Here is a 26,964-nt window from a genome sequence, read left to right as displayed (position 1 = left end):
GCAAAACCGGAATCTGTTCCCCAAACAACTACTTCCAGGTGGGATAGGCGCTGTGGTTGCCGTACTCCTTGTCCCAGAGGCCGCTTGCCTGCATTCAGTTTTTCCTATATAGGAACCCCAGCCTAATGCGTGGCTGTGCTTTTAGTGGAAAGCTGGCTTCCCCCCAAGGGAGGCCTGGAGTTGTCGCTAAAGCTCTAACCAGGCATTCAGCGTTGCAGCCTGCACCCTCCTTTGGAAATACATTGCTACTAGGCCTGAAACCATGGTCCTTGTGTAACCCGTTCTTTGCTGGAATTCCTCAACCAGGGAGGCCAAGTTTCCCACTTTTCCTCCAGAAGGAAGTCCTGTGTCTCGGGCCATGCAGCGTGTAGGGTTTAGTAAGTTTGCTCACGGAATGGTGGGACTCCCCTCCCCGGGGTGGTGGGTAAGCAATGGCGTCTGTTCAGTCAATGGCTCCGCACTTGAGTAAAACCGAATCCCCGGCAGCAGCCAGAACTTGGCATTCCCTGCAGTTTAACAACAGCCGCACGTTGCTGGAGCCGGTCCTCAGCCGCAGAACCCAGGATTCAGGTTCAGGATCATCGGGCTGCCCCGCCCCATGTTTCTGCCTTGACGCTAACTTCCAAGCGCCATGGCAACCCCTGTGCTTTTACGTGAATGTGGAAAGGGTTACTAGGCTACCAGTTACCATAGCGACAGGAACACCCCCTGTAAGAATCGTAATTTTAAGGTGGAAGGCAGGAAATACAAACTTAAACCCAAATGGGTTGCAGTGTGGTTAGGGGGAAGAAACAACCCCTGTACTTGTTAAAGTTTAGAAAAGCTTCATTAGTAGTAGTCCTAAAGTGGGAACAGCTGTGTACTGTTAGCTTTCCATGGACGAATGTTTATTACAGGGTGGAAAACAGAAAAGGAAAAAGGGGCCACAGGCTACACCCGACAATCTCAGGGAAGGTGGGAGGCCTGCAGGGAAGGGGAGGCCTGCAGGGAAGGGGGGGCTGCCGGGAAGTGGGGAGGCCTGCAGAGGTGGAAAGTATCCACGTAGGGCGAGCTGACATGAAAACTTTCTAATTAAAAGCGATTTGTGGCGGGTCCTCAGGGCCCCAGCTGGTACCTTCCCTGACAAAAGTCAGTTTTTACCTGAACTGAATCTATTGTCATTTTGCATCTAGGATAACCCACCTTTGGAATGCCAGGACAATCCCCCCAGGGCAGGAACCACAAATCCCGTTATCGTTATTTTATGGTGTTAATTGTTTAATGTTAACATTAAATTTAATGTGGTCCATCTACACAATGGAATTCTACGCTGTGGTAAAAAAGAAGGAACTCTTGCCTTTTGCAACAGTGTGGATGGAACTGGAGAGCATTATGCTAAGTGAAATAAGCCAGTCAGAGAAAGATAAATACCACATGATCTCACTCATTAGTGGATTATAGAGAAAAACATAGACTGATGAACAGGGACAGATCCAAAGACAGAGAAACAGCCATCAGACTATTAATCCCCAGAGGGAACGTAGGGGAGAGAGGGGGCAAGGGGAAGAGACCACCCAAAGGACTTGTATGCGTGCATATAAGCCAAACCAATGGACATGGACAACAGGGGGATGGGAGCATGAGTGTGTGTGTGTGGGGGAGGATGGGGGTTTAATGGGGGGGGGGGGATGAGGACACATTTGTAATACCTTAACTAATACAGAATTTTTAAAAAATTGTTTAATGTTAACTATCCTATAGCCACAAATTTCAAAGAAGTATGTGTCTGTTTCTTTTACTTTGTGTCCAATCCCAGAGGTTTCCCTGCTTTGCTTTCTCCCACCTCCCTACCTATCGCCAATGAATTTCATGTAACCACCTTACATCTCCCCCTTTGATTCTGATGAATACAATAAGTGGTAAAACCACAGTTTTCCAGAGCGTTTTCCTCAATCTGTTCAGATGCTCCTTCCTGGCAATTCTGTTTAGCTCAAAATAAACAAAAATTCTGTGCAGGTTTGAAAGTTTCCTACGTAGAGAGCACAAATTCCCATACATCAATACGACTGGGTCCTACTCGGCAATGACAAGGGAAGCCGCTGGCAATGGCTGGGAATCAAGGGCATAAAGCTCAGTGGAAAAAGCCCATTTCACTTTTTTATTTTTAAAATATATTGTTATTGATTCCCGAGAGGAAAGGACAGAGATAGAAACATCAGTGACGAGAGAGAATCACCGATCAGTTGCCTTCGGCACGCCCCACACTGGGGATCAAGCCCGAAACCTGGGCCTGTGCCCTGACCTGAATGAAGCCAGCAACCTCCTAGATCATAGATTGATGCTCAACCACTGAGCACACCAGCCGGGCTAAAGAGCCTATTTCAAAGGTTGTATGTTGTGTGATTCCATTTCACGGAGCATTCTCCAAATGGCAAAGCCAGAGGTGGATAACAAATTGGTGATTGCTCCAGGGCGTGGGAGAGGTGGGTGAATGGGCCTACAGAGGGGGAACATAAGGAGTTCCTTGGTGATGGTGGAAGTGTTGTATCTACATCCTGGTGGTGGTTACACCGCTACCCAGGGCGTAAGATTGCATGGGGCTATCTACACACAAACATGGCCAAATGAGGGCATGTAAGACCAGTGAGGACTGAATCAGGCCTGTAGTCTAGAGTTGACAGTAACTTGCCAATGCCCATTACTGGTTTTGATATTATAACGATATAGGATGTCTCCATTAGGTGAAACTGGGCTTGGGGACTGTATTTTAAATTAAGGTTGTAAAAAAAAAAAATCTGTACCAATTTTTTTTTTTTTTTTTTTTTTTGGCAGTTGCTACTTTGTATTGCTTAGGATTGTATGCCTTGCTTAACAAATCAATGCGTGTGTGTTTTTTTTCGTGTAAACAACAGAGGGTGTTTTGTTTGTTTTTCTTCTGGCTGTCCTAGTGGTGACATACCCATCTGGCTTAGATTTAGTCACTTTATGTTGGCATGCGATTTTTGGAGATATTGCTGCTCCGACCTCTAAAGTAAACAGTTTCAAGGTTTGATATTTGTAGTGTCGAATTTTCTGGTGGGGAACTTGGCTGAGTTGATCCATGGTGTTTAGGGCAGTGTGCTTGGGACATCCTAACTGTATGATGTTAAAGGACAAAAAATGCAGTTATTGCTCAAGCTAAACACCGGATTCCAAACCTAGATTTAACACTGGATCTAACTGCAGTTTCAACCTCTCCTTGAAATGTAATTTTAATCAACCCCTGGGGAATTTTCTGTTGAAGCACTAATAAGGGAATCAGTCACCTGGGCCCCCTCCACCCCCTTAGAGCAGTGGTTCCCAAAGTGGGGCACGCACCCCACGGGGGGGGGGGGGCATTGGAGAATGAGTTCTTAACAGTGATTTTTTTGCATCTCTTAGGTTCTAGGGCCCTTATATACAGTATATAAATATATATTGTGACATATTTTTGCATTTCAGCTCTGTGTTTCAAAAATTTGCTATTTTTTTCCTATCACTTCATATCATTATTATTTTTTAAGCAGTTTCTTTGTGATTTCTTTCTCAGTATTTCAAACTGTCCTTTCGTTCTTTTATTTTTCTCTCTCATGGACGCCGTGTTCTTTGGAAGCTTGTTTAGACCAAGCTCATGGCCTTTTAGGCTTCCTCCACGTGAACAGGAGCTCGCTTTTTGAATAATGAGAAGTATATGGGGGGGGGGGCACTAGGATTTTAGAGATGCTTAGGTGGGGAGTGGCCAAAAAAAGGTTGGGAGGAGGCAGGAGGCAATCTGCATGATAAAAGTCCCCTAACTCTCTTCCCCCAAACAGAAGATGCCTGGGCCCAAGAGAAGTCCTTTCCCCTCCCCTCCCCTCCCCTCCCCTCCCTCCCCTCCCCTCCCTCCCCTCCCTCCCTCCCCTCCCCTCCCCTCCCCTCCCTCCCCTCCCCTCCCCTCCCCTCCCTCCCCTCCCCTCCCCTCCCCTCCCCTCCCCTCCCCTCCCCTCCCCTCCCCTCCCCTTCCCTCCCTTTTGTTAATAGCTCTCTCGCCCCATCCTTGTTCCTATAAAAAAATTTCCCTTTGGTACCACCCTTCTGAGCACCTTTCTAGCTGTAGTTGGGGTGCTGCCTGATTCACGAATTGAGTAATAAAGCGAATTAGATTCTCAAATTTACTCCGTTGAATTTTCTTTGCTTTTTTCACAGTCACAACCATCTCTTGCTTTGAACATCCTGTTGCATTCTAAGGGCATCATTTGTATCTTAACGCTCTCATGCAGTCGCTCAGCGATTTTTAAAGATAATGCAAACCTCTAGGAATGGCTGCATCCTTATCACGGTCACTTGCGTACGATTCCTTCTTCTAGCTTCAGCGTTATGACAGCTTTCCTGGAATTGGATGAGCCAGCCCCAGGGAAGGGCGGGCACCCCTGCACCCTCTGCCTTAGGCCGGAGAACAGGGCATCAGCCCCTGGAATCCACACTCTTCCCCTCCGGGACCCCCATTGTTTAAATGCATGAGCTCAGCTTGTTTGAATGGAAGCACTGCCATGCTCGGGTTAGGCTGGACATGCCCTGGAACCCTGCCTCGTGCTTCAGTGCTGCCTGTATTATAAATATTCTGCCTTAGAAACAGAAGTCTGGGCGGCATGAGTTTTCTGCCAAAGAACTACCAGCCAGACATGTTTCCCACAGTAACTCAATGGCTGACTGACTGACGAGAGTTTTCCTGCGTGTGGAGAAGGCCGCCAAGACCCGGTTTGGCAAACAGGCCCCAAACCGCCTGAGAGCGGCCGCTCGTGGACCCCGAAGCCACAGCCGGTGGGTCGCTTGGCCCTTTTACCAATTCCCCTGTTTTGGGGTTTGTGCTTGTCTCTTCCCCGGGTGGGGAGGACCCAGGGATGCCGTGGGATGGGCACGCCTCCAAGCGGACGGGTTTCTCTCGGGTGCACGGTGGACGCTCCGGGTCAGAATTTACTTTCTAAACATCAGAAAACCTGCCCCGCGTTCCCCGAGGCTGCAGCGGGGGCGGGACTCGGGGGGTTCCCGCCTCTTCCGGTCCCTCTGCTCCAATGAGGGCCGCCCCCCGGTTATTTAAGAGGCTGCAGCCGCCAGCGCGGGGACAGAGGGATTGACTTCTGCTCGGTCACCATGTCCGGTCGCGGCAAAGGCGGGAAGGGCCTGGGCAAGGGCGGCGCCAAGCGCCACCGCAAGGTGCTGCGCGACAACATCCAGGGCATCACCAAGCCCGCCATCCGGCGCCTGGCGCGGCGCGGCGGCGTCAAGCGCATCTCCGGGCTCATCTACGAGGAGACGCGCGGGGTGCTCAAGGTCTTCCTGGAGAACGTGATCCGCGACGCCGTCACCTACACGGAGCACGCCAAGCGCAAGACGGTCACGGCCATGGACGTGGTCTACGCGCTCAAGCGCCAGGGCCGCACCCTCTACGGCTTCGGCGGCTGAGCCCGCCCCCCGCCCCGGCTCCCCCCAAAGGCCCTTTTCAGGGCCGCCCACCCCCTCCCGGAAGAGCTGCGCGCTGTCGGGCTTTGTTGGGGTGTGCGGTGGGGGTGGGTGGGCTGCGGGAGTTCGTACACTGGGGCGGTCTCTAACCCTAAAGGTTCTTCCCTGCCCCCCCCCCCCCTTCCTCTGCGGGGCCCGCGTCCCAGGCGCCGGTTGGGGAGGAGCGGCTCCCGGAAGCCGTCTGACTGCTCGTGGCCGCGAGTCCCGTCAGAGGACAGATTGCGAGCCAGTGAGGCTGCACCTTCTGCCCAAAGGGGCTCCGGCCGATTCACGGGGAAGCTCCCCGCTAAACTGCTCGGTGCGGGCCTGGGCCGTCAGGCAGGTCTGCGCACTGTGGGCTCCCCCCTCCCCGCCCCCCCGCCCCCGCTTCCTCCCGGGCATCGCGCTGACTGGCCGTCACCCCCTCCAGCACCGGCGGCTCCGGTTCCAATGGGTCTGAACTGGGCCGCTCTCAGTCCCGGGCCCTCCCTGAGCCCGAGGCCCAGCAGCGTGTGAGTCCCACTGACTAGCTCAGCGGTCGGCGCCCGAACTCGGGGCCTAACTCAGCCTGGAGGCCGCGCTGTGCGTCCGGGGAGGCGGGGCTCCCCCCGCGGCCCCAGGCTCTGCCTTTCCCGCCACCCTCCCCCTCCTCCTCCCGCTCCCGCCTCCGTCCCTCCCCGCTCTCCCCCGTCTCCTCCCCTCCCTCCTCCTCCCGCCTCCGTCCCTCCCTCCCCCGCTCTCCCCCGTCTCCTCCCCTCCCTCCTCCTCTGCCTCCGTCCTCCCTCCCCGCTCTCCCCCCTCCCCCTCCCCCCTCCTCCCCCCCCCCCCCCGGCCGCGGCCTGAGCGCTGGGCTTGGAGGCCAAGTCCCCGCCTCCACCGCCGAGTCTTCCCCCCGAGGGACCTTCCAGGGCCGCCCACGCCCTCGCGGCTGTCGCGCTCGCGTTGCTGTGGACACGTTTCCTCGTGTTTGATGTCAGCGGGGCCTTAACCGGGGGTCACGGGGGCGGGCGGGCGGGAAAGAGCAAGTGAACGGGCGGGGGGGGGGGGTGGTCCCCGCCAGTCCTGAGTCCTCCGTGGAGGGGACAGCCGTGGGGCCCCGCTCTTCCTGCAGGGACCCCGCACCCCCCGTGGAAGGAGGAGGTACGGGCGGGGGTGGCGAGGGGGCAGGAGGCGCCGCTGAGCTCGCTCACCCGGTGGCGGGGTGGGGGTTGGGCGGGTGGAGGTGGGGCTGCCCGTGGGGTGGGGGTGGGGGTGGGGGTGGTGCTTAGGGTGAGGGTGTGGGGTCGGGGGGGGGCTGAGGTTGGCCATTAGGGTGAGGGTGGGGTGGGGTGGGAGTTAGGGTGGGGGTTAGGGGTCGGGGGGGGTTAAGTAAACACGTGTGTGACCTGGGGGCCGGGAGTGCCCGCCGCCCGCGGGGACCCAGACCATTAACAGTACAATCGCCGGCACCGCGGGCACTGGTTCCTGACGCTCCGCTGTGACCACTGGCACCTGCGGCCCCCCATTCCCAGCCGGCCCCCCGCCCCGCCCGAGGCCAGGCCGGGGTGAGCTATCCCCGCGGAGCCCGAGGGGCCCGGGTCCTCCCCGCGCGCCCACCCTCCGGCGCCCGAGGGCCTCGCTGTGCGTCTGTGAGCGAGGAGCGCCCTCCTGCGGCCACAGGTTCTCGGGGCCTCCCCCCCTACCCCCCCCCCCCCCCCCCGTCCGGCGCATTTTCCTGCTGTGACTCTGGCCCGCTTAGGTAGGAAGCTGTCTTTCCTCGGTTTTTATTATGGACCATTCAAACACTGCAATATGTTGACAAAGATTTTCTTAAAAAGTATGTTGTCAGGTTGGTAAGTCAGCCAACTAAATAATTTGTATTTTTTAATGCTTGAGAAAAGTATTTTTTTTATAGACAACTATTTTTTTTGTTTGTTTTAAATCTCAATATCCTTTATTCCATTTAGTTTATTTGGCAAATGATACCATCATTGACCCGCCGGGTGAAGAAGCCGTAGCAGGTTAGGACGGATAAACAAAGAAACCAGAACGCAGGAGGGCGAAAAGGAGGCATAACAAAGGCAGAGACCACTGCTTTTAATGGAGACTGGAGGTTATCATATGCACAAGTCATGCCTGACACCTGGGGAAATGCCATCTACATAAAACAACTGACATACTTATAAGCACAGTCCGTGGACAGGGGCAATAGGGAGGTGAGGACCTTGGGGGGGGGGGGGTTAGGGGCTGGGGTGGGAAAAATGGGAGATACCTGTAATATTATTAACAATAAAAATACATTTTAACCAGTTAATTGCCACGTGTCCAAAACAGCAGCCATCCCCACACGCCACGATATTTGAATTTAAGGAATCAATTTGCAATGAATGTTATAAAAATAAATATATTACGATTTGGATGTTCTTGAATATTTTCAGTTCAAAATTCTTTCGAAAATGATTGTAAAGTTGGTCTATAGATGCTTATGGCAGGCAAATCGTTAAAAAACAGTACATATTTAAAATACAGTTTTGGTATTTTCACACAATAATCGTGTCCCAGAAGTTTGGTGGTATATTTCCTGAGAAAAGTATCGATGGCGCCTTAGGAGGAGAACTGCTGCCTGGTCCCTCTGCTGATGGCCTTTCCCTGACTCGGGAGGAAATACGGAATCGGCACTTCCATCCGCACCGGATCTGTAAAGGCTGCAGGGCCCTGTGGAGACACGCGGCCAGGAGTGTCCTTTCTCCCACGTCTGGCCTCCAGGTACAGGCAGGGGGGGGGGGGGGGCCTGCCAAGGCTGCATCATGTATGTTCCACCCAGGAAGTGAGGAACAGGTAACAAGAGTCATTCATTGTGTGGTGTTCGGCCTCTTCTCTGTCTGTGCTACTTGAATAAAAGTGACTGACAGAGGAGCCACTTCTAAGGTACAAATGTGCACACATTAGGCTCATTTAATACTCAAAGGAGCCCGAAGACAGACATCAGCGTTATGACCTCCATGTAAGAGATGGCACTGAGGCCCAGGGTGTATAATGACATCTGTGCCCACAGTGGAGCTGAGGTGGGAGGCCAGGGGGTCTGGCCCCAGGGAGCACCTGGCCTCCCAGGGAGCAAAGACCCCAGGGCACAGGGCTCTCCGTGCTCCCTTCTGTGGTTGTGGTGAGGCTTTTCTTAGATGTTCCTTGGCCTTTGCAGGGAAGTCAGGTTTTACCTCTACACTCCAGGGTCCTTGGCTGGGGGCCTGAGAATTAAATTGCCATGAAACCGAAGGGGCCCACCTGTGTGGCTCAGAAGTTGGGCGTCCACCTATGAACCAGGAGGTCACGATTTGATTCTAGGTCAGGGCACACGCCCGGGGTTGCAGGCTTGATCCCCAGTGTGGGCCATGCAGGAGGCAGCCGATCCATGATTCTCTCTCATCATTGATGTTTCTCTTCATCTCTGAAATCAATAAAAATATATTAAAAATAAAACTGAAGGGGAGCAGAATAGGCTGCTCCAAAATGTGCTATTTGTCATGTGTATTATTTTGGTCTCGAGGCAAAGACCCAGCGGACTCAGGAAAAACTTCTTTGCCTAGAAGAATTTAGACACAGGCAGTAGGATGGTGAAGACACTGGGGTGGGGGCAGGGGCTGGGAGGAAAATGGGAGATATCCGTAGTACTATCAACAATAAAAAAATAAAAACAAACAAAAAAATATAAAACCATAAAAAGAGAATTTAGATAGGGGCCTGTCCCAGAGAGGGAGCTACTGACAGAGCTAACTGTGACCAGGCGGACCTTTGTGTAGGACAGGGCATCCTTAGAAGGAAACAGCTGCTCTTTCCCCTGTGAGTCCCCCCTCCCCTTTGCAGCCCCAGGCCCCTCCCTCCTCCTCTTCCTCAGCTCAGGATGCAGACAATCCTCACCTGCCTTTGGGACTTATATTTCTTGGAGCTCTTGTATGTACAAAATAAAAGCCGTTTTTCTCCTGTTATTCTGTGAATCTAATTATTAGATCAGCCAAAGAACCCCGAAGGTAAGGGAAAAGACACATATGGAAGGGAAGGAGCCAGGAGAGACCATGAACCCTTCACCCTGGGATATCGCTGTAGTTCGAATAGGTTCACCAGCTGCCTAATGTCCAGCCTCGTTACTGTCAGTGGAAGGTGCCGCCATGAGCAACCATCCTAACACATAACAGGCACAGACGGACGCTGTCCCCGTAACACTGTGTTTTCACTGTGGGGTTAAGGGGCACAAATGAGGGGAAGGATTTAGGTCGCAGGCGGGAGGGGGAGCAGGCGGCGACCTAAAGGCTCCTTCTGCCTAGAAAAATGAAGGACGCACTCAGGGTTGCAGATGGGAAGGCGGTAGGTTGACAACACGTTAAGGAGCGTTTGTTGGAAATAAAGCAGCCATGCTAGGGTTCGCGACCTCAGGAATGCACTCAGGCGACAATTAGGTGTCCTTTTGCAGTTATTTTTGCATTTTCCAGCCTCTGCACCCCGGCTTTGTTGGTGTTTCCTGCAGGGAGGTGAGTTAAGTCAGGCGCCCTCTACAGGACGCGGGGTGCCAGGTCAGGGGAACCTTCTGGGATAGTGAAAGTTCGTGCTCCGGGAACACAAAGAAACAAACCAGAGAACTGCTGCCATCCGCAAGGCCGTTGGCTCAAGGGGGTAGCATACCAGGGACTTTCCAAACGCGAGGGCTCCAACCGGTTTTCTTCTTTGGGGTCATTTGGGAGGCGCCATGTTAAGCCAGGATCACCCCAAATGGCTCCCAGAACAAAACCGCCGTACTTTGCAAAGGAGTCTATTAAAAGTTGTGATTACACCCGGCCGGTGTGGCCCAGTGGCTGCGTCGACCTATGAACCAGGGGGTCACGGTCAGGGCATAGGCCCAGGTTGTGGGTTCCTCCCCCAGAGTGGGGCGTGCAGGAGGCAGATCAATGATTCTCATCACTGGTGTTTCTACTTCCCTTCCTCTCTGAAATACGTATATTTTAACTACACCATAAACCCGACAAGTTACCTTGAGGCTCGGTGGTTGCTCACAGCCCTTCATGAGACCAGGTGGGCGGCCCTGAAAAGGGCCTTTGGGGGGAGCCAGGCGGGGGACGGGCTCAGCCGCCGAAGCCGTAGAGGGTGCGGCCCTGGCGCTTGAGCGCGTAGACCACGTCCATGGCCGTGACCGTCTTGCGCTTGGCGTGCTCCGTGTAGGTGACGGCGTCGCGGATCACGTTCTCCAGGAAGACCTTGAGCACCCCGCGCGTCTCCTCGTAGATGAGCCCGGAGATGCGCTTGACGCCGCCGCGCCGCGCCAGGCGCCGGATGGCGGGCTTGGTGATGCCCTGGATGTTGTCGCGCAGCACCTTGCGGTGGCGCTTGGCGCCGCCCTTGCCCAGGCCCTTCCCGCCTTTGCCGCGACCAGACATGGTGAAGGAAGAAAGCAGATGACAACTCTGTTCCCCAGCGCCGGGCGCAGCCCCTTATATACCCGCGCCGCGGGCGCTTCAGGAAGCGGAACGCGCAGGGGGCGGGGCACGCGCGCCGGGGCTGCCTCCTTCCTGCCGCCGCTGGGGGTGCAGAGTCGCGGGTTCCTGTGGCCGCCGGACCCGCGCGGTGCGCAGTCGCGGGGATTGGCTTTGTACACGCGTCCTGACCACTGTGACCCTTTGTGAGGAGGCGGTCACGCCGCCCTTATCGACAAAAGGGAGAGATGCCAGAACGAAGTTACTCGTTAAAGGCGAAGGAGAAGTATTGATCCTACAACTCTGGCAATCCTTAGTGAACGTGGCCGCACGTGGGGCGGTCCCGCCCGCAGAGCGCAGCGCTAGGCATCGCGTGCAGCTTCCTAAGGGGGCGGGGGGGCGCTCCAGGAAGGGCAGCCATGTTCCTGGGATTTCCACTTTCGCTCCCAGATTTGTGAAGCACTGTTTGCACCGTGAGAAGGAGTAATCCTCGCGGGGGAAGGGAGGGTAGTGGAGGAAGGTATAGAGGCGGTAAAAGGTGAAGAAAAAGAAATTATTTTTTAAGGGAGAAATCCAGGCTTGGAGTGCTATTCCTGTCCTAAAATGCTTTTGGGGTTAGAACAAGTCTGTGCTCCCGGTCCCCGTGCTCCGGGCCCCCATGCTCCCGGCCCCCATACTCCGGGCCCCCGTGCTCTAGGCCCCCATGCTCCCGGCCCCCGTGCTCCAGGCCCCCATGCTCCCGGCCCCCATACTCCCGGCCCCCGTGCTCCAGGCCCCCATGCTCCCGGCCCCGGTGCTCCAGGCCCCCATGCACTCGGCCCCCCATGCTCCCGGCCCCGGTGCTCCAGGCCCCCATGCACTCGGCCCCCCATGCTCCCGGCCCCCGTGCTCCGGGCCCCCGTGCTCTAGGCCCCCATGCTCCCGGCCCCCGTGCTCCAGGCCCCCATGCTCCCGGCCCCGGTGCTCCAGGCCCCCATGCACTCGGCCCCCCATGCTCCCGGCCCCGGTGCTCCAGGCCCCCATGCACTCGGCCCCCCATGCTCCCGGCCCCCGTGCTCCGGGCCCCCATGCACCGGCCCCCCATGCTCCCGGCCCCCGTGCTCCGGGCCCCCGTGCTCCCGGCCCCCGTGCTCCGGGCCCCCGTGCTCCCGGCCCCCGTGCTCCGGCCCCCCATGCACCCGGCCCCCCCATGCTCCCGGCCCCCGTGCTCCCGGCCTTCTGTGCTCTCGGCCCCCAATGCTCCCGCCCCCCCCCCCCCCCCCCCGTGCTCTCGGCTCCTGTGCTCTGGACCCTCCGTGCTCCCGGCCCCCGTGCTCCCGGCCCCCATGCACCCGGCCCCCCCATGCTCCCGGCCTTCTGTGCTCTCGGCCCCCAATGCTCCCGCCCCCCGTGCTCTCGGCTCCTGTCCTCTGGACCCTCCGTGCTCCAGGCCCCATGCTCCGGAGGGGAGTTTCAAGTGGGAGAGTGTCCTCAGAAGAGACATCTGATAGGAAATGAAAATAGCTGTGACTTCTCAGGGCTCCTCTGCACACTGTATTCGAACACAAAGCCCCTGTCTGCTCTACAGCGTTCTATTTCCTTTGCCCTTTTGGTATTTATTCAGCGCAGCCACTTTTGCAGTTCCCGGACACTTAAGCACAGCCCCAGCACCTGTATCGCTCACCATCACTCACGGCGGGGAGGGGGGGTTAACACTGCCATGGGGAGAACACAGGTCCCGAGTGAGCCGTGCAGCGCTTACCTGTAGTTTCTCTCAGCTGCTTTTCACATCTACAGAGCAAATGGTTCACGCCAGGATCGTGGACAATCCACCGTTTTAAGATGTATACAGATCTAGGGCTCAAGAGTAAAAGCACAACTTTTCGGCAGGCTACCAAAATGACAGGGAAAAGTCTTCAAATTGGCAGTCCCACGGGACATAATCCGGCTTTCAAGAACTCCCCGCCCCCCCAGGCCTCCAGTCCCAGGGAGAAGGGCCTGGCCTCAAGCAACAACAGGAACTGTAGGCAGAGCGGCCCACCCTCCTGTAAACACCTGGGGAGGCGCCGCTCTTCTGGTGAAAGCAATGGTCTCAGTGATTGCCCTCCGGGAGGGACCAGCTGCAAACAGGGAAGGAAAAGGCCCTACGTCCCCATGTCTTCTCCCTTATTCGTGACCTAAATAACCATGGGCTCCAGGAAGAGTTGCACATGAATGAAACGGGGACGTCTGCTGTAGAAAATACTTCGCACTTATCTTACATCGAGTATATGTAACTGAGAACAATTTCAACCATTTTCAACAAGGAATAGTATGACTACCATGATGACCCAAATAGGGAACTTTTAAAAATCTGAATTTTAATTGTATCGTTAGGTGTAGATAATGTTGAGCTGTAGATTGAACAGGAAAAGGGACTATTTAATGGTTAGGTCTGATCCAATAATTGTATCAATATCCCCTCCCCTGGGAACTGACCTTTAGGCCACTCACAACCTGCATCCCTTTTGCTGAGACCACATGCCACGTGTTAAGACCATTATCTCTCCCCGCTGGACTTTCCCCAAGATTCAGATCCACCCAGGAATTCTCTGCCCAGGAAAAGCCGGCCTAGACTGCTCCATGGTAAAACCTCTGACCTGCCATCCCTGGGTGCTGGCGCCATTTTGGGGCTCAGCTCATCTTGTATCCAGATGACCCAATACGTTTATAATCCCTTACCGTGGTCGGCCTCAGGCATTTCTGCTTTGGCAACCCAAACATTAATGTTTGTGATAATAGCTATCGGCAATGATGCTATTGAAGATAACAACCCCTTCCTCTATAGCAGTGGTTCTCCACCGTGGCTGCACATTAGAATCATCTGGGAATCTTTTTAAAATCCTGATTTCTGGGCCCCAGCCTCCGGAAAGTCTGTTTCTTTGTTATGGGGTGAGGCCACAACATTAGTAACAAAAAAACAGAATTTCTGGAGGATGAGGCCCAGAAATCAGGATTTTAAAAAGATTCCCAGGTGATTCTAATGTGCAGCCAAGGTTGAGAATCGCTTCTCTAGACACGCATAACATTCCTGCCCGGGGAGACGGAGAGTACCCGTGACCAAAGCCGATAGCCGCCCTGCTTGTCCACAGTGTTTGTATAACATGGTTTCAGGTACCAGACTTGGTTCCAGTCAGTGCCTGCCAATCAATGACTTTAAAATCAAACCAAGTGATTTTTATAAAACTAACTGTGGCATCTTTAAAATGGAGTATTTTGTCTTGGATTTATATGAAAAAGTGAGCAAATCACATAGAATCGAGGCCAGAATAACTAGATTTTTGGAGATAGGGGTATTTATTAGAAGAAACACAACACCCCAATACTTTACTTGGTTATTTATTGCAACATGAAGTGTGATGCCGGTACCGGATTAATAGGTGGATAATATAAAGTGGTGCATAATTATCCAATATTTGCTGAATTCTATTAGCTTTATGGTGTTGCAAAGAAAGAGATGAGTGGGAGTCGGTCATGCCTGTGATGGAATGTTTGTTCAGCCCCTCAAGTGAGCAGGTTCTGCTCATTGATTTAGGCTGTGACAGTCTGGTTCAGACTTTGTTAATGAAAAGGCCCCGGGTGAAATATGAAAATTCATGCAGTGATTTACTAATCCTCAACCCCCCCCCCCCCTTCCCATCCCATTGAATTTCAGGAGGGGAGAGGGAGAGACACAGAGAGAAACATCAATGTGAGAGAGACGCATCTACTGGTTGCCTCCCAACCAGGCCTGGGACTGAGCCTGCAATCCAGGTACGTGCCCTTGACGGGAATGGAATCTGAGACCCTTCAGTCTGCAGGCAGAGCTCTAACCACCCAGCGAACCAGCTAGGGCTCCTGCAGTGATTTCAATGAGAAACGTTTGTTTCTAATCCTCTGGGTCCCGACTTGCAATGTTAACAAAGGTCAAATGCATTTTGTGTTTTGAATATCATCTCGGAATATAGGAACTATGTTCGAAACTGCATGCTAAGTACTGGGGGGCCAATCTGGTGGACTGGGTGTCTGTCCTGAAGGCCTTTCAAGTTTAAGGGGAGGGATGAACACCAGTGCTTCCGCAGGGCTCTCCTGCTCACAGCTGGTCAACTGAGGTGGACCTGCCCATCTGATGCTTTGTGGGTAGGTGTGTGGGGGGTGACCTCCGATGCCCACTCTAGGTCTGAAAAATCGAGTGGGCTACCTTTTAAGAGAAGATGGATGACTATCTAGAACTGGTTATTTAAACAAAAACACATGCACGGAGCAGTCTTGCCCTCGTCCCTCCTAAAAATGGTTAAATCACCAAAAACAATGGGATCAAACCCAGTTTCCACAATGGTCGCTCCAACACTTAAAAAAAATCAAATCAACATTTTTTCTAATATAGGTCGTAGTCCATCGTGTACTTTGAATTCCCGTCCCCCTCTGCCAATTCCCAGGGCTCAGGGCGAACCACTCGCAGGCGAGCTGTGCTATTGCTCTCGCGAAAAAAACTATTTTCTGGGTCCATTTGAGTACAGATCCGTTCATATACACAAAATTGCAAAGTCAAGAATGTGAAGAACTATGTTCTGGAAGAAATATTTGCAAAGGAGACGGAGAGAAGTCGTATTTTTAAGGAAAAGCGGAAAGTTGTCTCCGTTTGACTGAAGTTTTCAAGAGAGTTGGGGGAATCGGGAAAGTTTCAGGGGGCCGGCGGCGGAGCAGGGCGCGCCGGAGAAGGCAGGGAGGAAGCCTGAAGGCTCCCGGACCCGTTTCCCCCAAATCCCTCATGATTTCGTGCACAGATTTCTTATATTTTTCTCCTTTTTTAAGGGGCAAGAAACACAGCAGCCCGGCTGAGCGGAGGAGCCGGCTAGGCTGCACGGCGCACGGAGCCGCCAGCCAATCACCACCCAGCGCCTCGCTATATAAACCCCGCCGCCCGCGCCGGGCCACGCTCCTCTGACGGTTCAAGTCTCCTGTGGTCTTTCCGGGCGGAACTGAAACATGTCGGAGACGGCTCCCCTGGCTCCTGCCGCTCCCGCTCCTGCGGAGAAGACACCGGTGAAGAAGAAGGCGAAGAAGACGGGCGCAGCCGCCGCCAAGCGCAAGGCGTCCGGGCCGCCCGTGTCCGAGCTCATCACCAAGGCGGTCGCCGCCTCCAAGGAGCGCAGCGGCGTGTCGCTGGCCGCGCTCAAGAAGGCGCTGGCGGCCGCGGGCTACGACGTGGACAAGAACAACAGCCGCATCAAGCTGGGCCTCAAGAGCCTGGTGAGCAAGGGCACCCTGGTGCAGACCAAGGGCACCGGCGCCTCGGGCTCCTTCAAGCTCAACAAGAAGGCGGCCTCCGGGGAGGCCAAGCCCAAGGCCAAGAAGGCGGGCGCGGCCAAGCCCAGGAAGCCCGCGGGCGCGGCCAAGAAGCCCAAGAAGCCCGCGGGCTCGGCCACCCCCAAGAAGAGCGCCAAGAAGACCCCGAAGAAGCCCAAGAAGCCGGCGGCAGCGGCGGGAGCCAAGAAAGCGGCCAAGAGCCCCAAGAAGGTGAAGGCCGCCAAGCCCAAGAAGCCGGCCAAGAGCCCGGCCAAGGCCAAAGCCGCCAAGGCCAAGGCCCCCAAGCCGAAAGCTGCCAAGTCCAAGGCTACGAAGGCCAAGAAGGCGGCGCCTAAGAAGAAGTGAAGCTACCGCGGCAGGTCCTGCTTTGAAAATCTCAAAAGGCTCTTTTCAGAGCCACCCACTAATTTCAGGAAAAAGAGCTGAGCTGGCTGCATTTGGGTTGCTTTCCTTTAAGTGAATGATGCCCTTACCCTGGGGAGGGTAGGTGGGGTCGGGGTGGTGGTGGTGGGAGACAGGGTTGAGCGCTGTTGGGTTCCCAGGAACAATCATAGTCGCTCTCGGGAAATCGAGGCTCTGGGAAGAGCCGTTGGCATCCGCTGCCCGGGACAGTGGTCTCACCTGTTCACTTGCCCTTGACCTCGTGGCTCTCGGCCTTGGGCGGCAGCACAGCCTGGATATTGGGCAGGACACCGCTCTGCCCCGTAGCTTGTTGAGCTCCTGGTCGTTGCGGTCCGCCAGCTGTAGGGGGCGCCTGGGAGTCTTGCCGCCCTGCTTCCCGCGCCCAGACTCGTTAGAAGGGGAAAGTAATTATTGTAACAAGCCGATCCGCGGAAAGGGTTATTCAAGTTTCTGTGTTTTTCCTAAACTTTGCTTCCGCAGTGGTTAGCAGAGGTTATTGAGAGCTAATCGGAACGCCCCGTGCACTCACGCGCATGGGCTCCAGAGAAAGTACCCATTAGAGAGACTGCGATGTTAAGTCTTGTATATTCTGTGAGGCAGTTGAAACCCTTGCTTTTTTCCCTCTTGAGGTCAGTGGAGTTCTTTTGGGGGAAGGGTATCCACTGTTATTCTGCCCATGATTGAGCCGTCACCCTGAGGCTGAGGGACAGTGAACGTGGAAGTCGCCCTCCTCTGGGGGGTTGTAAGTGGCCCCCTTAGCCCGATTTCTTCCCCGCAGATGGTGGCGAGGACTTAGTGAGCCATAGTCTCCTGCTGAGCAGGCTAGGAATTGGAGGGTAAAGAAAACAAGAACGTTCTGGAAGGCAGGGCAGTGTGGCTGGCAGAGAACTGGATTGGGCGTGGCCAGGGCACACAATATGGGCTCTTGGAAGAAGAGGTTCACTTGTCTCACCATTTCCACTTCATGTCTGGGACTGAGCTTTTGTTATTATTAATCACTTATTTCAGGGAAGTTCACTTAGTTTTACTGGCAAATCTGACAAAATCTTCAGTTCTACAGAACATTTGGGGGTGTGAACCTGGGTAGGGGAAACATTTTTCAGGGACTCTCAATGCAATTCAGCATTTTTTTCAATTATGTGTGTAGGCAACTAATCACCATGGATTTTGCAGTACCTGTGACTTCTTCAGCAGAGCAGTCACTGATGTTTTTGTATCGCTCTGCAGGGATTGCAATTATCTTGGAAATAAAATTTACACTAAATTTTTGAAAATGATATTGGTTACTCCTTGCTGCTCCTTATTTGATGTGTTATTAATGAAACGCATTATTTTACAAGCTCAAATACACTCTGGGTATGTTTTAATGTTGCTTTCTTATCCTGTATGCATCAAGTACTTAACCAACATCCTTTTGAAAACAACATCCATCGCGTCTATAAAGAACAAAAGGAGTCTTGCATCCCTAAGCCCATTTCCAGGGGGCACAGTATCTTGGTGGAATGTCTCTTCACCTTATACTTTGTTTATAACACCCCCTACTGGATTACAATTTAATTTTTACTATCTTAACTTATTTTTTTTTAAAGTATGTAGCCTGTAGCAGGTGTCTTCTAACCAGTTCAAAATGTTCCCAGTGACAGCTGCATCTCATAATTTCTTCCTACTTTCCACTTGAGAAAGAATACCTGGGTAAATGGGAGAATGCGAGGTTGTTACTCAAAAGAATCTGAAAAGAGACTACATGGAGTAGGGAATACGGGAAAACAGCTGTGAGGTCTTTAATAACCAGAATGAGAGAGTCAGGCTTTTGATGAAGAGGGAGGAGGAATAAGAATTATGGGGGGAAGTAGTCATTCACTGAGTGGTCGAAGTGACCATACCACCGCTGAAATCTCTTACAGTTTACAAAGCACATCTATGGCTGCCTCACTAGGAAGCATTTGCATTAGGCCTGATTGAAATGCTTGTTTTACAGTTAAGAAAACTGGTTTAGAAACATGAACTGAGCAGAATCACCTTCCTGGTGCTTGACCAGAAAGTCCCACACGGGTTAAGATTATGTATGTTTCTGGGAGGGGTTGAGACTGCAATTAGGTCAGGTATTAAATCTGGGTTTGGTGTCTGGGGCTTTTAGCACAGTGATGCCATTTGGGGTCTTCGGTGTTTGTCCTTTACCATCTACACTTATGACGTACCAAGCAGGCTGACCTAGACACCATGGATTATTAACAGCCAAGAACCCATCAGGAAATTTGAGATTACAAATATCAAGTTTTGAAATGCAGTTTACTTTTGAGGTAGAGGCAATACTTACAAATGAATGTACTGACGTAGAACAAACCTCAGCCAAAGGGATCTGCCACCACCAGCACGGCCGGAACAAAGCCAACCCTCCGTTTGTATGTAAAGCAAACACTGATTTGTTAGTTTCAAATAAAGTCCATTGACCCTATCTCCCCGAATGGTGACATCCTACACAATCACCAGGCAATGGACTTGGACAAAATACTCTTCTCTAGACTGCAGTGCAAGCCTCATTCACTCCCCACCGGTTTCACTTGCGCTCCCGTGGGCACGTGCGCTCGCAGACAGCCCCCGGCAGTATTCTCCCACGTACATGCTGCTTCACTGGCTGAGGACATGCAGCAAGGGCGAGCTACTCAACTTCACCGGGTGCAATTCTGCAGTGAGTATGCGCTAATTTGCGCAACAAGCCCTTAACTCCTTATTAGACCTTTAGTTATAATTCCAGGCCTCGTTTGGTGCAATAGCAGTGCCCAGCTCTAATCACTGACAGCAGAGCCACGCGCTCTGCCGGAAAATGCACCGCAAGCCGCCTCAGCGACAGCCGGCGAGTCCTCGGGTGAGGGAGAGTGGGGCGGCCAGAGCACCACTTCCACGCAGCTGCACCCCCTACGACCCGATCTGCTACAGCGTTGTTTGGGGACAGCCGTCTCTCCTTGGCTTACAGCTCTTCCATTGAAGCGGTAGGCGGCTCTGAAAAGAGCCTTTGGGTTTCGGCGCAAGTGGGTGGGACGGAGCTCAGGCCCGCTCCCCGCGTATGCGGCGCGCGAGCTGGATGTCCTTGGGCATGATGGTGACGCGCTTGGCGTGGATGGCGCACAGGTTGGTGTCCTCGAACAGCCCCACCAGGTAGGCCTCGCACGCCTCCTGCAGCGCCATGACGGCCGAGCTCTGGAAGCGCAGGTCGGTCTTGAAGTCCTGCGCGATCTCGCGCACCAGGCGCTGGAAGGGCAGCTTGCGGATCAGCAGCTCCGTGGACTTCTGGTAGCGGCGGATCTCGCGCAGGGCCACGGTGCCGGGCCGGTAGCGGTGCGGCTTCTTCACGCCGCCCGTGGCCGGCGCGCTCTTGCGGGCGGCCTTGGTGGCCAGCTGCTTGCGGGGCGCCTTCCCGCCCGTGGACTTGCGTGCTGTCTGCTTGGTCCGAGCCATAACTGAGGAACCGAGTCGGTGGGCCGAAGTGGGCGGCCGGACGCTGTATTTATACGGGAGCAGAATCGCTCTGATTGGCTGGAGTTAATTTCAGGACGTGATCCCTCTGTATTAGGGTGGGATTTCCGTTCCATGCGAGTCTCTGATTGGTCAATTTGAAGGCCGTCTTCCCCGCCCCTCAAATAAAATTATTTTCTTAGTTATCAGTTTCATCAGTGATGTTCCCACGTCTACAAAGTCGACCCACAGACAGATTTATTATTATTGAGGTTTTCTCCTGTTTGGAAAACAATGTCTTTGAAAGAGAAAGAGCTTAATTTTTGTTCAAAGAAACACCGGCATTTTGTGCGGTTAACCGGTTTTCTTCCCGCTCCTGTTACCCGCCCGCCCCGCCCTGCCCCGCCCCCCTGTTAAATCCATTGTCTGAGCCTCTCCCGGGATCGACTTCACTGTATTTTCGGTAAATTCCCAGTTCTCTGTAGCAGGTGCTTGTAGGATATACTGGGAAGACGTGCAGAATGCGGTATCATTCAGGGTTCATGCAAACTTCCCATTTCCTGGCATCCCTGGCGCTTTACTTTCAAGTTCGACTTCAAATGGTCATTTGACTCCACCGTTAGGTTTGGATGCATTACAATGTCAGCTGGGCTGTATAAGCAGGAACGGATGAAAAAGCATTAAAAAAAATAAAGGAAGGAAGGAAAGAAGGAAGGAAGGAAGCATTTGCAATGTGGAACCTTGGAATAGATGGCAGCAGTATTTTGTGTGATTGGCTTATTTCCTTCCAGTTTCGTCCATGTTGTAGCAGATGTCAGGTTTCAAGAAGGTGATTTTTGAGTTAATTCCTGAAGAAGTGAGGGAGCTAGAGCAAGGCCCTGAGGCAGGGAGCGAGCTGGTGTTAGATAAAAAGGCCATTGCAGCTGGGAGGTGGGAATGGGGTGGGGAGTAAGAGCACTAAGGCCAATTTTGTAGCATGTCAGGGGTTTGGCTTTGTTAAAGGAAAGTAAACAAAATAAAATGAATTTATTTTGAAGAAGAAAAAATAAATAGATGGCAGCGACCCAGGGTCTTCAGTGCACATTTACTCAAAATGTTCCTGGCGGGAGAGACAGGGGCGTCCTGTACAATTTGTGGCAAAGCCCGTGAAGCTGTGCTCAGGGCTGCACTCGGCTACTCGGCAGGATTTCCTGCCTTGGCTTTCACTGATTTTAAAAATTAAAAATGGTTCTATCATAAAAATATATTTTTTAAGAAATTGATTTTATTTATAGGATTCCCTGAAAGTGTTTGTTTCATCCAATAGAAAAGGAGTTTAGGAATACCTAATATATATTCTATTCATACTTTGGCCAGTTTGGGTCCAATCAGAGTTTATTTATTTATTTTTTCCAATCAGAGTTTAGATTTGTGAGTCTTTGCATATGGGTACCATAAGTACCCGGGTTTTCCCTTTGTTCTGTTTCCGTTAGCCTCCCACATTTCTTGCCCTTATAATTCCATGCCATGCCTGAGCCAGCAGAATCCACGCCCGCCCCCGAAAAGGGCTCCAAGAAGGCGGTGACCAAGGCGCGGAAGAACGACGGCAAGAAGGGCAAGCGCAGCCGCAAGGAGAGCCACTTGGTGTACCTGTACAAGGTGCTCAAGCAGGTGCACCCCGACACCGGCATCATGGAGTGAAATAAATAGAATTTCATTGCCATTTCAGGGACTTTGCCGTGTTAAGAGTAACTGCCTTTAAAGGCTTTTTAAATAAATATAAATTTAATCATTTTAGTGAATTTAAAGAGTTGTGCAACCATTACCACATTACAATTTTACTTTATTTATTTATTTTTAAAAATATATTTTATTGATTGCAGACAGGAAGGGGGAGAGAGAGCTAGAAATATCAATGATGAGAGAGCATTATTGATCCGCTGCCTCCTGCACGCCCTCCACCTGGGATGGAGCTCAAAACCCAGGCACGTGCCCTTGACCTGAACTGAACCCAGGACCCTTCAGTCCACAAGCTGAAGCTCTATTCACTGAGCAAAACTGGCAATGGCAGCTTTTAAATAATATAATATATTTGCTTTCAACTTATAATCCTCACAAGATCAGTGTATTTTTTTTAGATAAAAAGCAGATATATAGAGAAAAAAGCAGATACCCCTGTTGTATTTTAAAACCATGAAATGGGGCCGCCAGTGGCAGAGTGAGCTGTGTGGTGTACATACCCAGGCACATGAAGACTCCCGGCAGGTGGCGGGAGGTGAGGCAGGGAGGTGAAGCCTCTCCTTGGTCTTGGACGAGGGCGTTTGGCGTTGTGGTCATTGTAGCCCCAGAGGGTTTTTAAACCCTTGTCCCTGGCCCCGCTCTCGGTGCCTGTACCTCAGACCTCAGAGCTCCCCCGGACGGGGTGGGGGGTGAGCTCACTGGAAGTGGCTAATCCAGAAACAACTATTTCCATCTGCAGAGACATGCACAGCGGCCCCTGACACGGGTTCTTCTTCGTATTCTTTCAGTGCCAGGCAGGTTTTAGCCTCAATGCGTTACTTTCAGCTGGAGTCTCTCCTCGTTCTTGACTTCTACTTTTCACCTGGTAACTGTCCTCCAAGATTTCTAGGGAGAATGGTACCAGTTCCTCGCCTGGCTTCATCTACACTGACAAGGAGAATGCAGAGCTGCAACCCGGATGGGCAGAGGAGCAAGTGAGGGCCAGGTCGGGACGGCGGTCATTTGACCTCGTGCTCAGCGCCTGTCCCTTCAGGATATACTGACCTCATGACACGGGCCAGATGCTGCTTTCAGCATTGGGGGTGCATCAGCGAGCAAATTAGATAGAATGTGGGAGCGAGGGTGCAGACTTCCTACGTGGAGGGGAGGGTGGCGGCTCCAACAACCGGTAAACTAGCTTTTAAAAAATATTTTTATTGCCTTCAGAGAGGAGGAGAGATAGAAACATCAATGATGAAAGAATCACGGATCGGCTGCCTGCTGCACGCCCCACTCTGGGGATGGAGCCCCCAACCCGGGCCTGTGCCCTGACCGGGAATTGAACCATAACTTCCTGGTTCATAGGTCGATGCTCAACCAGAGCCACGCGGGCCGGGCTCCAGTTCCTTCTAATGAGGATTTGCTGGAACAAACCACAGGCACAATGCGTGTTTAAACTCTGTGATCCATCGGTTTCAGGACCCATATATTCCTGGTCTAAGCCTCTCGCCTGAACTCGCGCGTCTCACACCCAGCTGCCGAGCCGGCCTTTGCTCCGGGGCCAGGGGGAGCCTCGGCCCAGGGCCGGGAGGCAGGTGGTTTCCTAGGCAGCCATCAGCCCTTCTCTCCAGCAGGCAGGTTACTAAAGGGACTTTTTTTCCCTTTATCAGTCTGAGGATATACCTTAAAAGCTTTTTATAATCCTATTGTAGAGTTTGAATTATTCACAATAACAATAATAATAATAATAATAATAATTAATAATAAAAGCAAAACCCTCTCAGAAGTTGCAGCAGGCCGGCTTCCGAGCTGAAAGGCGGAGGGAGGGGAGAGCAGGGGCCGCAGGGCAGAGGCTGTGACCCGGGGGGAGCCCCTCCTTCCCAAACGCCAGGTGGGGCCTCGGGCTGAGAGTGAGACACCGAGTTAGAGCCCCGCCGCCTGGTCCAGTGGATGGTGATTCACACTCTGCTCCGCCCGGGGCTTGGGGAGGGCCCGCCTGCAAGTGAACGGAAAGGACAAGGCCCAGCGCCACCTAAACCCAGCACCGCCGGGCCGGGGAGGGGCCGCTCCAGGCCTGGGAGGAGGCGGGAGCGGGAGCGGGAGCGGGGTGAGTCCAAAGTGTGCGGACCCTCCGGCTGGAAACTCATATTGTAATGAACCCTCCTTCCCCTTTCACCTTCTCTCCCGCCGCCCCGATTTGCTGTCTCATTCCGGCCTGTACCCCAGTTCCTCCCGACGGGCCGAGGAACCCCCATTGGGCCTGAAGCTCCTGTGAAAGGCTAAGGCCCCGCCGCCATCTAACACGAAAAGCGGTGTCCACAGGATCACCAGCACCACAGCGCGCAGCTCTTCCGAGAGGGGGTGGGCGGCCCTGAAAAGGGCCTTTGGGGGGAGCCGGGGCGGGGGGCGGGCTCAGCCGCCGAAGCCGTAGAGGGTGCGGCCCTGGCGCTTGAGCGCGTAGACCACGTCCATGGCCGTGACCGTCTTGCGCTTGGCGTGCTCCGTGTAGGTGACGGCGTCGCGGATCACGTTCTCCAGGAAGACCTTGAGCACCCCGCGCGTCTCCTCGTAGATGAGCCCGGAGATGCGCTTGACGCCGCCGCGCCGCGCCAGGCGCCGGATGGCGGGCTTGGTGATGCCCTGGATGTTGTCGCGCAGCACCTTGCGGTGGCGCTTGGCGCCGCCCTTGCCCAGGCCCTTCCCGCCTTTGCCGCGACCGGACATGGTGACCAGAGAAATGGCGAAGCGGCAGCCGAAACCCTATTTATAACCCGGCCGGCGAGGGTGGGCGGGGCCTGGGGTCCGTCTCCGCCCCGCGCGTCCGCGTCTTAGGGCGGGGCCGGCGGAGACAAAGGCGGCTCCGTGCGCCCCGTTCCTTCCCGATCCATTGCCAAGGCCCCGCGGAGGGACCTTTTAAAAATGCTGTTGTGCATCCACGTCCCGAGATGATTGTACCTGTCAGACTAGCGTGTCTTTCCGCTTTAAATTATTGGGGTCTTACTCCCCGCGGATCAGGCAGAGGCCATGATGACTCATGGGCTGGTGCTTTAAACGCCGACCTAATGGGAGAAGTCCCGGCTCCTCTCTCCCGAGAGGCGTCTTTGCACACTTTACCGGAGGGTCACGTGGCGATGTCGGCCTGTAGCTCCAGGGATGCAGGAAAGAGCTGGAGCGACCCGGGGTGCTTGTCCTTCGGGGCCTGGACCCCACTGCGTGGGCCTCAACACTCCCTGCACCCGCCTTCTGAGGTCCAGGACCCCGGTTCTCTCATCTTGACTTTGGTTTCATTTTTAGAATGGAAATGTTGGTGCTTGGCATCTGAAAGTAACTTTTTGGTCAAGTATTGAACGGTCAGCGAGGAGGAATAAAGGGTTCTCTGAAAGGTAACCGCGGTAATCATATCGTCAGTTCTAACTGGGCAGGTCTTGGCGGCAGGACACGCGCCAGCCACAAACCTCCTTCAGTGAGAGGTTGTCTTTGTCGGAAGCCCGCCCTGTGCATTATTGTTCTTTGCACCTGGGTCACCCCACCTTTGACCTGCCCAAACCAATCCCTTTTCTTTTCCAGGCCCCTGGAGGTTTAACCACCTACCCTCCAGAGAGCACATAATCTTTTTAATAGTTTGGATACAGGCCTTGTTTCCTCCAATCTTTTTAAAGAAATTTTCTATTGATTTCAGAGAGGAAAGGGGAGGGAGAAACAATCTGATCTTCATGTAATCTTCCTCCCATCTCCTCCTCAACTGTGAATGCATAGAAAACACAAACCTGTTCCTCCGAGAACTTGCCTCCCAGCTTATGTCCTGGTGTACAGTTCTCCACAGGTTGGGCGATTTCTTAGGCGGACAACTAATTTCCTAAGTAAAGTGATCTTCACGCCCCCGGGGTTTATTCTCCCCAGCGACCTTGAACCTTTCAATCTGGTATTTGGCAATCTGGCCCTACATTCCTTTGCTTTCATCATGTCCGTATCTCTATATCAAAAACAAGTGTTCGATTTCTGTCGTCAATGCTAAATTTACATGATAACATTTAAATGTATATACAGAGTGGTGCAAAAGTAGGTTTACAGTTGTGGGTACGCAGAACACGAGTTTATTCTTGTATTATTATTATTTATTAGTGATTGTATTCTCATTCATATGAGCAACTGAAAGCCTCCTTTTGCCCCACCCCGTGTTTCCCAGACTTAGCCATCAGTCTCCATCACACTCCCATCCCCCCCACACAGTTCGCCCTTCAGACCACAGTTTCTGGAAAAGTATTCAGAACCACCTTTGAGCATTTGAAGTGTGGCTGAAGGTGAGGAACCAAAATTTCAATTTTATGTAATTTTATTTGCTGTTTTCAATTTAAAAGCAGATGCTGCACTGAGTTATTGAAACTGTTGAGCTACATTTGAACCACTTGGGCAAGTGAAATTAATTTTCTCGGCAGGACAATTTGGGGAATGTAAATGTATATCAAGTATTTCGAGAAAAAAAATGATATCAGATTGCATAAAACATGCACCCAGTTTGGAAGATTTAGGCTGAAAAGAAGGAATGAAAAATATTACAATAATAAGGGTTACGTTTTGAAATAAGAGTGTTTTGGGTATTTCGGGTTAAATAAATCATGGGGACAAAGGCAGTCGGGTAACTGAGGCTTGTCTGCCACCCTTAGCTCAGGAGTGGAATAGGGGCCATGGCTTCTGGGCAGAGGGAGGGCACGTCACCAGGAGGAGCAGGTGTGGGTCATCAGATGTCTCCTGCCCTCGGTCACTTGGTCACTTGGATGGAAGTTGTCTGCTGCAGTAGATCGCTTTCGGGGACGGCCCCCTATTTATATTCTTTCAGGTAGGTGACGAAGAGGCACACGGTTTTAGTGCTTCTGCTGGGAGTTGATTGACTGTAGCTCACAATAATCCATGTGGCAAAGTGGCTCATTTTGAGGTGGCATATTCTGCAAGTAAAGATGGATACTAGAAAGATGCTGACCTTAGAATTCTTCAGGGGCAGGATATCAGGAGTTGAAAGCTACTTGCAATCAACGTGGCTAACCTTTTTGTTCCAAATGGGTGTGTTTTTTGAGAGTAAGCATCCACACCTGATTACTAAAGCAATTATTGTCTAGGAGACCTTAAGCGTCTGTACATGAGACTTTGCATTCCAGGAGTGCAAAAAAGAAGACAAGCAAACATTCAGTGGAAG

The 26,964-nt window shown here is 53.0% G+C and overlaps 3 protein-coding genes across 3 annotated transcripts; 2 read left to right on the top strand and 1 right to left on the bottom strand.

Annotated features, from left to right (window-relative positions):
• Nucleotides 1–5,127: 5,127 nt before the first annotated feature.
• On the top strand, nt 5,128–5,439 carry LOC118673327 (histone H4). Its single transcript, XM_036343954.1, has one exon. It carries the CDS (start codon nt 5,128–5,130, stop codon nt 5,437–5,439), a length of 312 nt encoding a protein of 103 aa, XP_036199847.1.
• A 5,085-nt stretch (nt 5,440–10,524) lies between these two features.
• Nucleotides 10,525–24,521, bottom strand: LOC118673713. Its single transcript, XM_036344861.1, has 3 exons — nt 24,211–24,521; nt 19,750–20,118; nt 10,525–10,902 (listed from the first exon to the last, which is right to left on the bottom strand). Exons 1-3 carry the CDS (start codon nt 24,495–24,497, stop codon nt 10,566–10,568), a joined length of 993 nt encoding a protein of 330 aa, XP_036200754.1. The 5' UTR covers nt 24,498–24,521; the 3' UTR covers nt 10,525–10,565.
• Nucleotides 15,854–16,701, top strand: LOC118673689 (histone H1.3). Its single transcript, XM_036344839.1, has one exon. It carries the CDS (start codon nt 15,900–15,902, stop codon nt 16,563–16,565), a length of 666 nt encoding a protein of 221 aa, XP_036200732.1. The 5' UTR covers nt 15,854–15,899; the 3' UTR covers nt 16,566–16,701.
• Nucleotides 24,522–26,964: the final 2,443 nt, after the last annotated feature.

Source organism: Myotis myotis, unplaced genomic scaffold (assembly GCF_014108235.1).
Source record: "Myotis myotis isolate mMyoMyo1 unplaced genomic scaffold, mMyoMyo1.p scaffold_m19_p_18, whole genome shotgun sequence".
Lineage (NCBI taxonomy): Eukaryota > Metazoa > Chordata > Mammalia > Chiroptera > Vespertilionidae > Myotis > Myotis myotis.
Note: the sequence above shows the minus strand (reverse complement) of the source record. Positions and strands in the feature narration are given on the sequence as shown.

Excerpts from the sequence above, each read along its gene's own strand:
- LOC118673327 (XM_036343954.1), top strand. The coding sequence starts at position 5,128 with ATGTCCGGTCGCGGCAAAGGCGGGAAGGGCCTGGGCAAGGGCGGCGCC.
- LOC118673689 (XM_036344839.1), top strand. The coding sequence starts at position 15,900 with ATGTCGGAGACGGCTCCCCTGGCTCCTGCCGCTCCCGCTCCTGCGGAG.
- LOC118673713 (XM_036344861.1), bottom strand. The coding sequence starts at position 24,497 with ATGTCCGGTCGCGGCAAAGGCGGGAAGGGCCTGGGCAAGGGCGGCGCC. Across the intron at positions 20,119-24,210 it reads GCGCTCAAGCGCCAGGGCCG|CCGGCCGCCCACTTCGGCCC; the intron begins CACCCTCTACGG and ends TAAATACAGCGT. Across the intron at positions 10,903-19,749 it reads CTGTTCGAGGACACCAACCT|TTGTCATCTGCTTTCTTCCT; the intron begins GTGCGCCATCCA and ends TGGGGAACAGAG.